The sequence below is a fragment of the Psammomys obesus genome, unplaced genomic scaffold (assembly GCF_907164565.1).
Source record: "Psammomys obesus unplaced genomic scaffold, mPsaObe1.curated_primary_1811, whole genome shotgun sequence".
Lineage (NCBI taxonomy): Eukaryota > Metazoa > Chordata > Mammalia > Rodentia > Muridae > Psammomys > Psammomys obesus.
Window position 1 is genome coordinate 4,137,649 of NW_026596225.1, and position 15,752 is coordinate 4,153,400.

The window sequence follows — 15,752 nt, forward strand, 5'->3', positions numbered from 1 at the left end:
GTATCAGCGTACCGGAGAAGGAGAAAAGGTGCTTCTCTGAAACCTTACACCGATGTCCACCAAAGACCAACGAGCAGGTGCACACCCAGACGAGAGCGCACGGCGGGGCTCCCGACAGCACCCGATCTTTCAAGCAGCCTGAAATCCTGAAACTGCCTGAAACTCCAATCATCTGAAATCCTCTCAAAAGTGCCTCAGTGCAGCAGATGAGCCTTGGGGACATCTGCTGCCTGCTGTAAGCAGCTTCAGGATGTCTTGGTTGTTAATGTGGGGACAGAGCCTGGCCCTGGCCATCTGGATGCTGGTAGAAGGTAGGCTGAGGGGTGGGCCTGGAAGGAGGTGGCTGTGGCCAGCAGCCAGTGTACCAGCCGGGATACCCTGCTCAGTCCTCTCTCCGTCTCATAGTCGCTGGGGGATCTTGGATTTGTCACGGTGCCCCACTTGTGAGGCGGGGATTTCTATAGCAGCCATTCACAGGCTTGCAGGGGATAGAATGAAGTGTTCTCTAGGGGAAATGGCAACTCAACGAATAAACTGACTTTCCACAAAGTGAGACTCATTGGGGTGAGATTTGTGTGGGAGAACTCGTCAGGAAGTGCTGGACCAAGTATCGCCGTGTGGCTCTTGATCTGCTTCTTGGCGTTGCCAAAGTCACAGAAAGACTTCCACTATATCCCTGTTACTAGAAGTTCTCAGCCAAAGATGCATTTTAAGTCGGCTCCCAGAGTTTAAGATTCAAGTCCCCGGCCCATCCTGCCACCCAGAAATGTTTGGAAGAGAACAGAATACTGGATCCCTTTAATCCTCTCTCAGATGGCCCTGGAGTGAAATTAAGGATTTAAAAAAACAAACAAACAAAAAAAAAACAAACAAAAACAAACAAACAAAAACCAAATGTGTGTTGCCATACCCAAACATCGTGGCCCAAACATCAAGTGTGCTAACGCTCAGCCACCTGTTGATGCTGCCCACATTGCTGTCACTCTGTCCTCGTTCCTCCTGACCCTCCCTGAATCCAGAGAGATGGATTCAGATCTGCCTCCTCCTTCCAGTTTTTGCTGCGAGGCTCTGCTTAAGCACCTGGAGATTCCTTTGTTCCTCATGCTAAGTTCACAACACACTTCTTTTTTTCTGTAGCAACCCTGCTTCACATAGGGGCTTTCTCTTCCTCTTCCTTCTCCTTCTCTTCCTCCTCCTTCTCTTCCTCCTCACCACCACCTTCCTTTATGTCTCCTGCTGTGCCGCCTGCTCTGTTTCCACCCACACACTGCCACGAAAGCCCCCTCTCCCACCCTTCTTCACCCCACATAACTCCTCTCTGAAACTGAATTCCCAGCCTCTCACTTCTAGTCTGAAATTATTATTCAGAGTTTATACCATCAGGTTGGGCCCTTTCTTATTTCAATAGAACTGGTATTTTCCTCTCTATTTTTAGTTTTAAAAAGCTGTCCTCTCATATTATCATCTTTTTCTGAGACATTACTTTTGTAGTCAGCATTTTCATGATCAGACAGAGCACAATCCACTATAAAAAGGGAAGAGAACAGAGCTTGGCTCGAGACTGCTGTCAGCCCTATGGGGCCTGTGCTCCTGGCCTTGAAAGCAGTTGGATGGCTTTCCAGGACCACCCAAAGGTCACAGAAGCAGCATGGGTGCTTTTCATTTGGATGTTATTATAGAAGAAAAGGACAAGGGACAGAGTGACATAAACAGGACACTGGCCCATGGTTCCCCGTGAACTCCTATTTTTCAGACTGCTCAGTGGAACTGATTGGCCCACATCAAAGATGAGGAGACAGGCTCAAAGGGCCAAACTGGCATGTCTGGCATCACAGAAGATGCAGTGCCAGACTATGAAGGTAGCCAGGGTGAGGATGGAGTCGTGCTGCCTCATGCTCGGAGCACCCACGATGGCAGTCTTCCTGAAGCTACTGCATACCGCTCTGCTCTGAAAGTCTTTGCCCCTGCAATCAGAGTTCCCTTCCTGCTGGTTTCTGCTCCCATTAAGGATGGCTCACTAGTGACAACTTGGGTATACTGAGGGCCCCCTTCCTCAACAAGTTCATTGCTCCTTTTCTCAGCTCCTGCAATATTGTGGGCACCAGTAACACGGAGGGCAAGGAAAGGGTCTGACCCACCCTAGTCCTGGGCATGGCCATGGCTCTCTCCTATCTCTGCGGAGACTGCTTTTTGCAATGTATCCTAAAGAAATGCACACAGAGAGATGAGTCCATCCTGCCCATGAGCCCATGACTTCCAAACCAGGGCATCTTTTCAACAGCCACTGCTGGAGGGGTCCAGGCTTATCCCGTATCCCAGGACCACCTGCCACCAGGCCTGGAAATGCAAGGGTCCATGCTTGGGGCCAGCCTGCTGCTTCTGGCCACTGGCAGACAGCTCCTGGAATCACCTAACACCAGTCTGAAGATCTTGCAGGCAATGCTGCTCTCTGGTGTCACCTCACAGTACTGCTGTTCCCTTTTGGTCTAGAGCTGGGATAGCAAAGCCTGGGTCAGGCCTGACCAGGGAGCCCTGAGAACGATGGTGCTTCTGTCATTGCAGTGGACAGCTAGAATTAGAAGGCGAGCCATGAGTGGCTCAGCAACGCCAGGGATTGGGTAGCGGAGCTCAAACCTCTCTTCAGGATTCCCTCACGCCAGCCTGAGCAGCGGTCTCTGTGAACTCTTTCAGAAGGACCAAAGATTTGGGTGCTGACTCAAGTTAGGAGGTTGCTCAGAATCCTGAGCCTTTGCAGACACCTTTTAGAAAATCTGAGGATCAGAAAACTGAAAAATAATCATTATCTCTAAACTGAAAAAGAATAAGAATTATCTCTAAACCTATAGACACCAACTGTTGACTACTTAAGGGGGGGCTGTCTTTTGAGCCTACCTATGCATTTATTATAAAATTTGGCTTAGAGTGTATACAGAGGAGATGTGTGTACATGTGTGTGTGTTGTACCTGGAGGCTAGAGGCCAACCTTGGACTTTTTCTTGGAGCCATTGATGTACAGTCTCTCATTGGCTTGGGGCCTACCTATCAGGCCTGGCTGGCTGCCAGTGAGTCCAAGAGATCTATTGGTCTGTGTCTCTCTAGTTCTGGGTTACAAGTGATTACCAGCTCCCACACCCAGCTCTTTATGTGGGCCCTGGTGATCAAACTCAGGCCCTCATGGCTTCATGGCACTTTATCTCTTCAACCTTAGACTTACAGAGATCCACCTGTCTCTGCCTCTTGAGTCCTAAGAACAGAGCTATGCACTACTGTGCCCTCCTCTAGAGTTATTTTTCAAAAGCAACCAACATGTCCCAAGTTCAAGAAACAGAAAATAAAGGGGGGGAGGGGAGGACCCTCAGGTCACCGTCAGTCTTAGTACCCAGTGGCAGCCTTTCTCTCCAGCTTGGTTTATGTTTGTGACAGTCAACTGTAATTAACTATATATCTATTTTGCATGACTTTCAAAAACACTGAAGGACTTGTGTTATAATATATTTGATTTTCCCCATAACAGTACATACCTCCCTCCCTCTTTTTGGATAGCAAATATGTCCCCACCTTCTGCCCACATACCACAAACAGTGTAAGGGTATATTTCTGTGGGACCACTTCGCAGAACTGAAATAGTTAAAATTTGACGGATGCTTTCAAACTGTTGCAGAAAAATTGCCACACCTTGCTCTCTGAGGTTGAGTGGACAGGTTTTCCGGTAGGGCCGCAGACAAAACATTGTGAAGCTCTAGCTCAGGGCATGGAACATGTCCTGTGCCAGCAGCATTGCTGTGTGATCTCTCATCACCACCCAGGGAAGAAAGTGCTATCTTTGCTTTTCAGCTGCAGGAACTGCATTTTAAAGTGTGTAGCCTGCCTCAATTTAAGGAACGGAGATGAATCCAAGCCAGGATGGTCAAGCAACAGCCTGAATTCTTCCAGCCAATGGCTCTCAGGTCTGTGTCTTTCAGAATCACTCTGGGATGTGTGTGAAAAACTGGCTGGGTCCACCTACAGTTTCTCATTCAAGAAGTGCAGAGTGGGTTTGAGAATGGGCCGTTCTCAGTTTCCAATGAAGGGACATTGTGTTCTAGGGGCCACATAGTGTTCAGGGACAACCATTGAGCCTACCATGGGAAATGGCCATACTAAATTTGGCTTTGACTAGGTATGCTTTCAAATTCTTCATTATAAACTATATATATACGGAAACAGACCCTTTCACGGTCTTTTGAATGTTTCGGGTCAGGTCTGTGGTGATCTTTTCTTTCCTTTTTTTTGCATGTCATATGCAGTGTGCATGCATAGGTACGCTTGTACATATGAAGGTCAGAGGTGGGGTCCGGGTATCTTTCTTTGGTTGCTCTCCACCTTTATTCTTTGAGACAGGATCTCTCACTGAACCTAAAGCTCACTGATTAGGCTAAGCTGGCCAGCCCATGAGATTCAAGGACCTGCCTGTCTACCTCCTCAGCACTGGGGCTATAGGCGTGGCCTAACTCATCTGGCTTTTTATGTGGGTTCTGTGAACAGGACTCAAGTATTCATGCTTGTATGGCAGGAACTTTGCTGACTGAGCTATCTCCCCCAGCCTTGGGATCTTGTGTTATGATTTTTTGTTGTTGTTGTTGTTGCTGTCATTATCACTTCTTTATGATGATTCTTACTTTTAATGAAGACAATGCTCAGAGGAACCTTTGGGGGAGTTACTGTGGAGTTGGTAGAGTGCTGTGTAACTGCAGATGGGGAGGCTGAGGCAGTTACATTGTATCCATAGATGGAAGGCTGAGGCAGTTACATTGGTTACATTGTATCCATAGATTGGCAGGCTGAGGCAGTTATGTTGGTTACATTGTATTCACAGATGGGCAGGCTAAGGCAGTTATGTTGGTTACATTGTATCCACAGATGGGCAGGCTGAGGCAGTTACATTGGTTACATTGTAACTGCAGATGGGGCGGCTGAGGCAGTAGGAAGCACCTCGGAGTTGGACAGATGTGAGTCGAGATAAAGGCTTGGGGACTGAATGTCGCTAGACATGATAGTCTACTTCTTGGAATTCCATATCTCCTTAGCAAGGATGTAATTATGTGCTTCAGAGTTAAGCAGACCATGCAGATCACCTCTGGCTCTATACTTCTCTGGAAGAGGCTGGATATGGACACTATTGATGGTCAATACTGTCCCTCCCCCAGACCCTAGACTCCTTCTCAGCTCTGTTCCCAGAAAAACTTTTTTCTTTTCACACCCAGATTACAACTTCTCCTAATATGGAAGATTCCTTTCTTCATCTGGGTATGAGGACACTTCTGCCAATAGCCCAGCTTTGAATCCAGTGACCACAAACATGCTTGGTTGGTACCAATTATTCTGGGTAGATATATGCTAATGGACAAAACAGAATAGTCATTGTCTTCATATGTTTGTTAATTATGTCCCAGGCATGACAATGTTGGCTCCTGATGCTTTATGGAAGCTGGCAAAGGGTAAATACACAGAGGATCAAATGCCACCTCAGGTTGACCGAAAGCAGCCTACTGACCTCTGGGAGACTGGTAACGTGGCTATTGCCAGGACTTTCAGACTGTAATTCTAGCTTAGTAGACTTAGGTCAGACTCAAGAATGAACGATTCTAACAAGGTCGAATGGTGTTGGTCCAGGGACTACATCTTATGTAGGTTTAAATGGTTGACCACTTCCATCATTACCATCTGATGTAACTATTTTCTTCAGCGTTTAGTAAAATTCTGAATGCACAGAAAGACTAATTCTGGTTGTCTGTGCTTTAGGAAGAGCTGTAGACTGGGCAACAGATCTGGGCTCCTGGTATTGTTTCAAGTTTCAAGACAGCCTTGAAAAGCACTGCGTCTCAGCAAGCCTCAGTTTCCCTTCTGGGGGCAGAGCACCCTTCTCTCACTCTCATTTGTGCCAAACCTTGATCACTAGGCAGAAGGGGATGGACTCAGGCACCTCTGCCTGACCGTTTTAACCTCATACTTTTAGTGATCTCAGATGAAGTTTCCAGGGTTCTGAATTCTTACTCAGCAAAGATGAACAGGCATCTAGAATGCATAGCCTGTGCTCCGCCAGCAAATATTCAGTAGGAAATCATTTTCGCAGTGCTTGCTTTGTGCCAGGAACCATGGTAGCCTCTGCACAGGGGTTAGCTTTGATATTTACTCTTACTTAGAGACAGCACCAATTACTTTCTCCAAATAATCAGGACACAGGGGCGTGCGCGCACGCGCGCGCACACACACACACACATACACACCCCTCCCCCCAGGACTGTCATGGTAGAAGGTGACAACTGTCTACACGGACACCATAACAGCAGGCGTATGTGTACGTATGTCCACCCAATAAATAAACGCCTTAGTGTTTATTGCTGGGAAGAGACACCATGGCCATGCAACAATTAATTGGGCTGGCTCACAGGTTCAGAGGCTTAGAGGCTTAGTCCATTACCGTCATGGCAGGGAGCATGGTGGCACACAGGCAGACAGTACTGGAGAAACTGCTAAGTTGTTCATCTGGATCCCAACCAGCGGGAAGAGCTCTCTTTAGAGAGCCGGGCCTGACTTAGGCTTTTAAAACCTCAGACCCCATGCCCAGTGACAGACATCCTCTAACGAGGCCACGCCTCCGACTCCTTCTCAAGCAGTGGCACTCCCTGACGACTGGCCACTCAAAACATGTGCCTATGGGGCCATTCTTACTCAAATCACAGCAACAAATTTAAAAGTGCCCCCTTGAATGGTCCGTTAATGGATCACTTCCCACTCTCAGATCAGGATGTTTCTCTGCTTAAAACGCCAGTTCTGTGCTAGATTCTGACAAGTGAATGAACTGACCTCAGGTGCAGGTGCTACACAGAGATCTGAAGCAGAAACCACGTCCCCTCTGGGTTCACAATCAACACCCCTGAATTACACTGTATGGGGCTGGAGGCATGTGCCTCTGTGTACAGCCGTCTCTTTGTACTCCTGTCTTTCCTGATTATCCACCATGGTCCATAAAGATTATGGGGAACAGTTCAGAAATAAACAATCCATGAGTTTTAACAACTTATTACAGCATTGCTACAGTTTACTGCCCTTATTGCCAGTTACCACTGTTAAATTTGTGTCTAACTTACCAACGATAGTTTACTTGTGGTATGCATTTACTGGACAAAAGCCTGCTTTTCAGAGGGCTCAGTTTCAGGTCTCCTTTGGGAGGTCTCTGAGTGTGTTAGCTGTGGAGACAGAGTACCGCTCCTGTGAGGATCAAGGGTGGACGACCAGCAAGCCAAAGCAGAGCTACCCTATTTGTTAAGGGTCAGGGGATACCACAAGATGCTGCACTGGAATGACTGAAGATGCTTGGCTGAGGGCACAGCCGGTTACAGCGCCCAGATGGCATGCTTGGCATGCTTTATAGACCGGTTACAGCGCCCAGACGGCATGTGATTACCGAAGATGCTCGGCTGAGGGCACAGCCGGTTACAGCGCCCAGACGCATGCTTTACAGACCACGCGAGTTTGTTTTCATTCTGCATTTATTTAACATCTCATCCAGTTACACTGAAATGACACATTGGCTCTGAGATTGGCACGAAACCTCACTAATACTGATAGCTGCTAGCCAGTCACACACACAGCTCTACCTCAAGTTAGAATAGTATTAACTAGTCACCGTATTGCACATCATATGGATTTTTTTTTTTTCTGGGAAAAAATAGGTATCATTAAAAGATCAGCAAAGATTGCCAATTTTCACTCATTTGTTCTTTTTTTTTCTTTTTAAAGCATGGTTAAACCACATAGTGAGTATTCCTATACAAAAGCACTAAGAGGCCGAAACTTAGAAAAAAACAAAAACAAAAACAAAAACAACCCAAATCTAAAGGAGCTCGGCGGCGTGTCTCCTGCGAGGTTCACGCTCCACATGGGCTGACACTTGGGTGAGCTGGTCAGTCTCCCAACTAGCTACCGAGTTTTCACGTTCCCAGAGCTGCACATGCACAGGGCAAGAACTCTGGGATCGGCTGGCAGGCGGACCTCAAGGTCTCCGGGCTTCTCACACGTGTCTTTTAAGCACCTGCAGTGCTCTGCCTCCATTTGAACAAAAGCGCTGAAGGCAGCAAGACTTGTCCAAGGCCAGAACATCACAAACTGCATTCCAAGTGGTTTGGCTTTCAACTTGAAGATTCCAGCAGCACGGGGAAGGGCTGAGAGCCTCAGAGCCATTCACCCTTTCAGAGAAAAGAGAAACACAGGCACAAGGCACAGCACTTTTTCCTTTATGAGGAAATTCAATTCAGACACATTATCAGGGAAAAAGGATCTACAGAAACTAGACAGTCTCCATTTTTTCTTTTAACTTACAAATCTCTGAATTACAATGATTTACACTTGGTGTAGCAAGTGGCTTGTTTGACATGGAACATCCACAGACTTCCAGTGGGACCTCGGCCACACGGAACATCTGACATGTGAAATCACGGTAGAGACGTGGACACATCAAGAAGCTTTAGACAGGGTGAGACACAGCACAACATTCACTGTTGCTGACTTGCTAATGTATTTTTGTATCTTCCTGAAAGCCAAAGAATTCTACAAGAATGGTGGGGGGGATGGAAATGGCATATAGAACCTAAGAACTGTGGTTTCACTTCTGAAAACACTCGACTCTCCCAGTCGGGCACTCTCCACAGGTGCTGAGTACACTCCCAAACCCTGGCACTTGTGCATTTCAGTTGATTATTTGATGGAAATTCATGACTATAGAATACCTGTGAGGTAAGAGTAATATTTTAGAAGCACTAAACAGATTGAAAAGTTAACCGACAGAAGCCAGTGCCACGGGAAGGCTTCCCATCCTGCTGGGAAGGTGTAAGGAGTGTTTCCACTCTGAACCTCAATTCTTATCACCACCTACTTTGGGCTGATCCATTGGCAACTGGAGACAAAATTCCCTTAGTATTTAAACTTGGGTATTTAGTCTTAGGCCTTTTGTGCTTTCCCAGTTTCCTTGCTGAGGCCTCTGTGGCACAGAGGTAGAAAGGACTGGTAGCTGAACAGGTGACCTTTCCAATGATCGGTGAGCGGCGTTTACTGAGTGTGTGGCTGGAGCACTACGCTAGGCCTGCCAGCGCTGTCGAGAGCTCCAGGTGGTGGCTTTGAAAAATCAGTGTCCTTAAAATCTACCAGAAGGGCATTGTTTTGTAAATTACAACATGATTCAAATGCCAGGCTCCTGAGCGGCAGCTGGACTCTAATGCAGATCTTGCAGAGGCTTTCGGCTGGGAGTGCCTGTCACACACACTTGCTCCCTGCTGTGGCTTCAGGAGATTCACAGACGGCAGCAGGACCCTCCAGGACTAGACCTTGGCCTCACAGGCCCTTGTTGAAGTACACGCGCAGTAACTCAGGGTGACTCCTTCGGATGCTGGCTTGCAACTCATCCTCCAAGCTTGTCACAGACATGGAGCTGGGACAGGTGGGAGAAACAAGGTTATCTCATGGGCAAAAATGGGACCCTGACTAGGAAGAGCAGGGAGGAGACACAGGTTCAGAGAGCCAGGGCTGGCGCATGAGTCACACCAGAAAGGCTGCACACGGGTACAAAGTGAGCATTCTGTTCTCTTCAGAAAATCAGTCATCCCCAACGAAGAGCTGTAAGGAGCTGATTCACCTGGCACTTCTACTGAAAACGTCTCATGGCTGGTCAGAACACACAGCAGTGGCATTCACAGCCCCCTGTGAACCGCAGCGCTGGGACCGCAAACAGCTGTGCCAGCTGAGAACAGAGCTTTGGCCAGGGAGTACACACTAGTGGAAGAACACTACCGATGTGCTCGCCTGTGGCTCCAGTGAAGTGAGTCATGCTGAGGGCTGTAGAAGCCAGGCAGGAGGTAGCTTGCCTCTTAGGGAGGCTAACACACTCTGAAATGTAGCAGCAGGGGGCAGAGAAGAACTGGGCAGGAGTGTCTTGAGGTCCCACACATCGGAGCTAGCCCTCCCAGTCTCTTTTAGACTTGTGGGCTTCTCTGGCCTTTAGGGTCCCAATTTCTTACCACTGAAATCGAACAACTGTGCTTATGTCTCCAGGGTCAAATTTGACAGGAATTCTAAGAAAAAGAAAAAAATAAAAAACCAAAACACCACCTACCTCTTCTGGGGAAACAGAGCACAGCACAGGGGCGTGGCGAACACCAAACTTAAAAGACAAAACAGAAGGACAGGTCAGCAGGCTGCAGTGGCCACTTCTCAGCTTCCTTTTCTCTATATATGTATTATAATAACAACCTCTTTCTCTTTCTCTCAAGCGCAATATTGCCTCACAAATATGTACTGCTTAATCACCAAAATGACAAACAAAAGCAATAAAACCAAAGGGGTAGTTGGCGTTTCCATGAGAACACCCACAGAGCTAATACATTAGTTCCTTTCTTTCTTTCTTTTTTTTTTTTTTAGATTTTATAATTGCTTTATTTGCCTTGGGCCAGGCAGATATTCCTGCCTACGCTGTCTAAATAACGTCACCACGCATCTCCCAGCCCCATACAACGCTATCCTCACCTGGTCTACCTTTCATCCAGAATCTCATGGGACTTGCTTGTATTCTTCATCTGGGCATTTTCGTTCCATTATTGGAGTCCTTCCTCTTGGCTCACCTAGTTTTTCTAATCCACAGTGGCATTTTCCTTCCTCCTCTCTTCCCATCCATCTGTTTCCCCCAGTTTTCATCTTTCTAATTACTGGAGCCACAACTTCTAGGCATCCTGAAATGGTGTCATCTTCAAAACTCCTCTCCTGTACTACCCAACCTTCCATAGGATAAAAATTAACTATAGTAAGTGCAATTTCTGTGTTGACTACTGTGATTACATGTGATAAACACACAATAATAGCAATATATATTTTTAAAGGTTAATTTCCACTTACCAAAAGCCAACCAAGGTGACTTGAATCGGTGCACTCATCCACGGGAACCTCTGCATTGAGAAACACAGGAGAGTGAGTGGTTTTCATGTGGTTCGTCAGGACACTTTCCTCTGCTGACTAAGCAGCATCCGCATGGCTGAAGAGCCAAGGTGACAGGATTAGCAAGATTGGGGCAACACTGCTACCACACGGTTAGTCCCGACATACAAAGACCAAGCAGCAGCCACTGCGTCATTCCCCCTGCGTCCTGAGGTAGAGGACCAGCCAGCTAGCACTTATGGTTTATCCGCTGCTGGAGATGAGAGGAAGCCAACACTCAAGCTTGAAGAGCCGTGAACTCGCGCTAAACCTCTGCCGCCCAGCACTGACAAAACTGTGTGCAAACAGCAGGCAGAGGCCTGGTTTTGTTAGGATGCAAAGTGACAGGCCCCGAGGGTGACAGTGCCGACCAGGCAGGAGCCCAGCGGAGGGATGGACTGTGGGGGGAGGAGCCGGGCAGACCCGGTCTCCCCGATCCGCTTACGCATTCTCCTTCATGGATTTAGTTGCTGTCAGTAGGTTAAAACTATTTCTGGAGTTAACACTCTTTGCCAGGCAATGAGAGAATGGGTTGGTATTTGAGAACATGAACGTTGTTAGATATTTAGTTTTCATAAAAGGAAAATGTTCAACATAAAATGCGATGAGATACAGGGTTATCTAAGTAAGACCACGGACATCTCTGCAAGGGAGGCGTGAGTTGGTTGCGGTGTAATCAGATGCCTTGGTTCTGAGTCACACAGTCCTTGCAAGATAACGTGCATAGAAGGCATACCCTGGTGCCCAAGGAGACTCCTCTGGAGAAAGGCATCATCAGGCGGCCAACATGGAGGGCAGAAAGAGGAATTGAAGGAAACCACTGTCACGTGCCACTTACAGACAGGACATATTCTGAGAAACGCATCCTTGGGCCAGGCTGTCTAGGTACTCGTTAGCACCCATTCTAAATTCAGGTCACTGGGCTACCTGATTTTAAAACATGTGGCTCTCCCCCCTCCCCCACTCTACTGGCTGTTTCATGAGGGGTTTTCACAGGAGATGTTAAATTCTCACTCAAGACCCTTCTGGACGTGAGACACCCAGGACAGCACCGGCCATGGGGACGGGACAGCAGGCTCACTGCTGAGTGAGCTTAGAAGGGTGGGTAACTGGAACCCATAAGACCAGACCTCGTCTCCGTCTCCGTGGCCTCTTGTCTGCTTAAGTAAACAGCGCCAGACTTATCTAGAAAGAGTGTGCATGTGTGTCACCTCAGGACGGACACACAGACGCCAGGCTGGCTTTGCTGGAGGGCTCTTCATAAGGACAAGGACCCTGCAGTATTCCGACTTGCTTGCAAACCAAGCCCATGACCTACTAGCCTGGTTCCTGACTGTCTCCACTATTCCATCCTGCCTGTTCCTCAAAGACAGTTCCAGGCCAGGAATGGGTACACTGAGGATGTCCAATCTTTTACTACATATACAGACCCCTCAGGGTAGGGACATGCCTTGCTTAACAGACTGTAGATCACACACAAAAAAATTTAGATGAATTGAATGTTCTTATTTATTACATGTAACATACTTTATATCTTATTTAGAAGATATGTATCTTCAAGCTGATAGGGGTTGGGATACATAGTTCGTGGCTCTGTATCTAGATGTTGCACGAATCTCAATTCCTTTTCCCGATGGCTCCTCTTATGTTAAATTTACTGGCACACGCCAACTATACATCTCCAATGTGTACAGCGTGATTTGTGACCTACATGCAGTTAAGATGCACACATGAAAACGAGTCCATCTGTCACCATAAATGCTTCCCACGTTTCCTGTGCCTTTTGGGATTCCTTTCCTTTCCTGGCTTGTCCTCTGGAAAAGTTGTAGCTCTGATCTCACTATGTATTAGTTTATGCTTCCTAAGGCTTGAGTTTACTCTTTTTATATAGTCTCATGTAGACAAGGCTGGCTTAGGCAAACTCCCTAGAGAGCCAAGAATGACCTTGAACTCCTGACCTTCCTATCTCTACCCCAAACAGCAGCATCAGAGCCGTGTAGCACCAGGACTGTATCTGGAGTTTTATACAGTGTCTGTTTTTGTGTGGTTACATTGGGAATTACTCATGCTGCTGCATGCATCAATAATTCATTACCGACAAGGTAAGTGTTCATGAATAGGGCAACACACTTTCTTGTTGACTTTGGAGCTGTTTCCAGTTTGAGGCTAACACAAACAAAGCTGTGGCAAACTTTCTTCTTTATGGATATTTGCTTTCATTTCTTTTAGAAAAACACTTAGAAGTGAAATGGCTGAATTGAATTGTAGCATATGTTTGTACAAATGGCTCAAGTATTTTCCAAAACGGCTACACTATTTTACACTGCCACCAGCAGGTTGAGAGTTCCAGTTCCTGCACAGACTCATCACCCTGGCCACTGTAACCTTTAACGGTAGCCATTGTAACAGGTGTTTCACAGTAGCGTGTGGTTTTACTTTGAATTTCTCCAATGGCTAAAATTGCTCAAGCCTTTTTTATGTGTTCTCTGCAAGTGTTCAGTGAGGCTTCTGCTTAACACTTTGCCCATGTTTGCACTGTAAGGATGAGCCATTTTCTTGAATGAATATTTTAAGTTCTTTACAAATTCTTGATTGACTTTCTTACCAAGATGGCTCGCTTTGCTACTTCCTTTCTCTAGTGGGTTTTTTTTTTTTTTTCATTCTCTCTGGTTTTTGAAAGACAAAATTTAAAACTGCTTTGGAGTAGTCTAATTTTTCATTGGTCTTGTATTCAAGAAGTCTTTGCCCAAACTCTGTGATCAATGATATTTTCTTTTTATAGTTGAGTTTTGAATTTGGACTCCATGAACCGTGGATGGTTAATTTGCATACAGGTAGAATCAATTCCCTCTGTATAGCCCAGCCACCCACAAATCCCCACCAAGCCACGCTCTGTTCTCACAGGCTTTTGCCAAACCCTGGCTGCCGGCGGCCCTCTGTGATCTACGCCAGCCACTGCTCCTCTGCAATCTGTTGCCCCAAACTAAAATCACCCTGTGCTGCCACCACTGGCCCTTCGTCTCATTCTTCCACTGAGAGCAAGGCTCATGCCATGCTTCTGTGACTCCAGTACTGAACGCTGCTTACCACAGGCATCCAGCGAAGGGCTCAAGATTAAATACTGTCTATGAATAAGTAAAGAATGTCACACTCATGTCCATTAGCAAACACCCCCAAACAGCTACCAAGCACATACTGCACCCTGTTATTAGAGAAAAAAAAGATTCAGAATTAAAAGTTCTAAGGGATAGAATGACTTCAGGGTCTAACCCCATCAGCGTGATTCCCAATGGAAGTGCCAGGCAGCTTGAAGAGATTGAGGCCTGTCCTTTAGGACAACTGTTCAAGGCTGCCCTGTAATTTAAGCAGTGAACTTTTGGTTCGCTGGAGGGATTTTCATGAGTCACCTGCCCATAGCTGGCGTGTTTTTCCAGCCCTTCACTTGAAAAAAGATAAGATGTGGGGGAGGATGAGTCATGCTGAATGTTCCCCAAGAACTGTTTAAAAAGCCAAGAATGTTCAGTTTGGTTTCATGCTGGTAGGGGAACATCCTGGTAGGGGAGTCTGGTCATCACAGAAAAATCTGCATTTCAAAAAAATGACTGTAAGCTCCAAACACTGCCCCAACATGTTTGAATAACGCTCACACCATTAACAAGCCCCAAATGCAAAGACAGTACGTAAGTAGAACTTCACCCTTGAACTTGGGAGTGGTAGGTATGTGTGGGTCACTCTTGACCTTGGGAGTGTGGAGTATACATGGTTCTTTCAAGAACACTTAGCCTTGACTGTTTCAAAGCAACATGCTCTTTTAGAATTGGAAGGAAATCAGCTACCACCAGACTCCCTGTAGCTAGGGAGGCTTGTGAAATGATCCCAAACTGTTTTGACCATATCTTTCCATCTTGTCACCAGGATTCCAAAGTGGCCTCTTTGAGGGTTGTAATGGAGGTTCTGAGGGGACAAAAACTGAGGTGGTATACTTTCAGGTCATAGAAGGGTGTGGCTGCAAGTCCTGCTGCAAACTCTAAGTTAAGATGGGTGCGAGGCAGTGATGGCTCCGTGGATAAAGATGGTTGCTGTGTAGACCTGGCAACCCAAGCTCAGTCCCAGGAACTGACATAAAGACGGAAAGAGAAGCAACTCCAAACAACCCCAGAAATTCAAAGGCAGGAGTGAATTGTAATGCCATGTCTCAGGTTCCCCCATGGCCATTTGTCTTCCACCAAAGAGACATACACTTTCTTATGAACTGATGTAATTCTGAGCCATGATAAAGATGTATTGTCAACAGCCAGCATGTTCTGTGTTCATGGCTGGAGCCAACTTCCCTGAATGATGTACTTCTGAAAAGTGACAAGATTCTCAGCTTCTACACCACTGTCTGTCAAGCTGCACTAGGAATTACGTTTGTGTGTGGAATCTGTCATTTAATATGTGTGGGCTGTGGGTGACCCTACAGAACTGAAGCACCAGGGGTTTGCTAACTGGGTGTGGGTGATACCAGGAAAGCTTACGTGGAATGATGCTGCTACTGAACGTGGCCTGAAAACTTTCCACAGCGACCTACAAAATCGTGATGACCATGAGCTGCGTGTCAAAGGACTAACCTTTACTATCATTTCTTGCAAACAAACAACCTGTTACAGCTATGCCAGAAAAACTGATAGAGATGACACTATCTAAGGCTAGACATATAGCCATCACACACACACACACACACACACACACACACACACACACACACACAC

General features: G+C 46.7%; 1 protein-coding gene across 2 annotated transcripts in view; it reads right to left on the reverse strand.

The window, feature by feature from the left end:
- Positions 1 to 7,514: 7,514 nt before the first annotated feature.
- The window catches only part of Sfxn1 (sideroflexin 1), a 35,621-nt gene continuing 27,383 nt past the window's right edge, over positions 7,515 to 15,752 (reverse strand). For both annotated transcript variants that reach the window (XM_055595749.1, XM_055595748.1), the window contains exons 9-11: positions 10,924 to 10,973; positions 10,148 to 10,195; positions 7,515 to 9,466 (exon numbers count right to left, since the gene is read on the reverse strand). In XM_055595749.1, coding sequence (XP_055451724.1) covers positions 9,370 to 9,466; positions 10,148 to 10,195; positions 10,924 to 10,973 — 195 coding nt within the window. In that variant the 3' untranslated portion in view covers positions 7,515 to 9,369. The remainder of the gene's footprint in view (positions 9,467 to 10,147; positions 10,196 to 10,923; positions 10,974 to 15,752) is intronic.